Source organism: Penaeus monodon, chromosome 15, assembly GCF_015228065.2.
Source record: "Penaeus monodon isolate SGIC_2016 chromosome 15, NSTDA_Pmon_1, whole genome shotgun sequence".
In the NCBI taxonomy this organism is placed as follows: Eukaryota; Metazoa; Arthropoda; class Malacostraca; order Decapoda; family Penaeidae; genus Penaeus; species Penaeus monodon.
The window spans coordinates 4593726-4594706 of NC_051400.1; the positions used below are offsets into that span (position 1 = coordinate 4593726).

Consider the following 981-nt stretch of genomic DNA (forward strand, 5'->3'; position numbering starts at 1 on the left):
GTTAATATATATAAAGGAAGAAGACTTTAAAATTGATCATAGTTTTTCTTGGAGAAATAATGTCATTATTTATTAATATCCTTATGTTATTTGTACACATAAAAGCTATTTATGAAAACGTGTCAATGTGTTAAAAACTGAAATTACATAAATTGTGGGAATGACACTGATATTCTGCTTACCGCTATGCATGCAAATGGTTCTCACTCAGCAACTCTCAATTCTCCCTCAAGCCTCTGTTACGCAACTACAAATTACATACTTCTCTTAAAGCTTAAACCTTCAGTACAGATAAAACTATAGATTGGTGCTCTATGTCATCTAAATTTCACCCTTTGGATTTTTTCAATTGCCTTTGGTGTCTCTTTATCACACTCCTAGTTCCTGATCTGAATTCTATTTATACCAACTGTCTTTAGCATAAATAATTATTCGCAAACATATAGCTTAGATCTCATGTAGAATATACACCACCTCTACTCTTCAGCCAAAAAAAGAACACCATCACGAGAACTTGCAACTCATTCTGTAACGTATTTGGCCCACCCAGCCATTGCATCTCAGTGTCCCCCCACACCAGAGACCTCTCCCTTAACCCCCCGTGGCCTCAGTACCCGATGAGTAGAACCACGTAGTTGACCCCCTCCCCCCACCATCCACCGCACCCATAGCCCCTGCTTAGGTACCATTAACCAGGGGGAGTCCTCGCACGACCGAACCTAACCCTCAGCCCATGTAGTTTATCCTTTTATGATTTTCCCTGTAGGTGTAGGAGTCGATGAGATGAGCAGTGTGATGGAGAGTTACACCAGTGATGGTAGTGACCCCATAACCACCACCCATACCACCAGGTAGGATCCTAAGTCCCGCTGCCCATGTTAACCGGGTAAGCCAGGCGGTCGAAAGAACTTTTTGAGTCTCTTCGGCGTCCTTTCAGGTACCCCGTCCTCTGCCGGGCCCATGTGCTCAGTGCCCCCAGAA

At 43.3% G+C, this 981-nt stretch overlaps 1 protein-coding gene across 1 annotated transcript in view; it reads left to right on the forward strand.

Annotated features, from left to right (window-relative positions):
* The window catches only part of LOC119581700 (ankyrin-2-like), a gene marked incomplete at its 5' end in the record, with an annotated part of 102055 nt that overhangs the window by 97256 nt on the left and 3818 nt on the right, over positions 1-981 (forward strand). Inside the window, 1 exon segment of the mRNA XM_037929821.1 lies at positions 767-851. Coding sequence (XP_037785749.1) covers positions 767-851 — 85 coding nt within the window.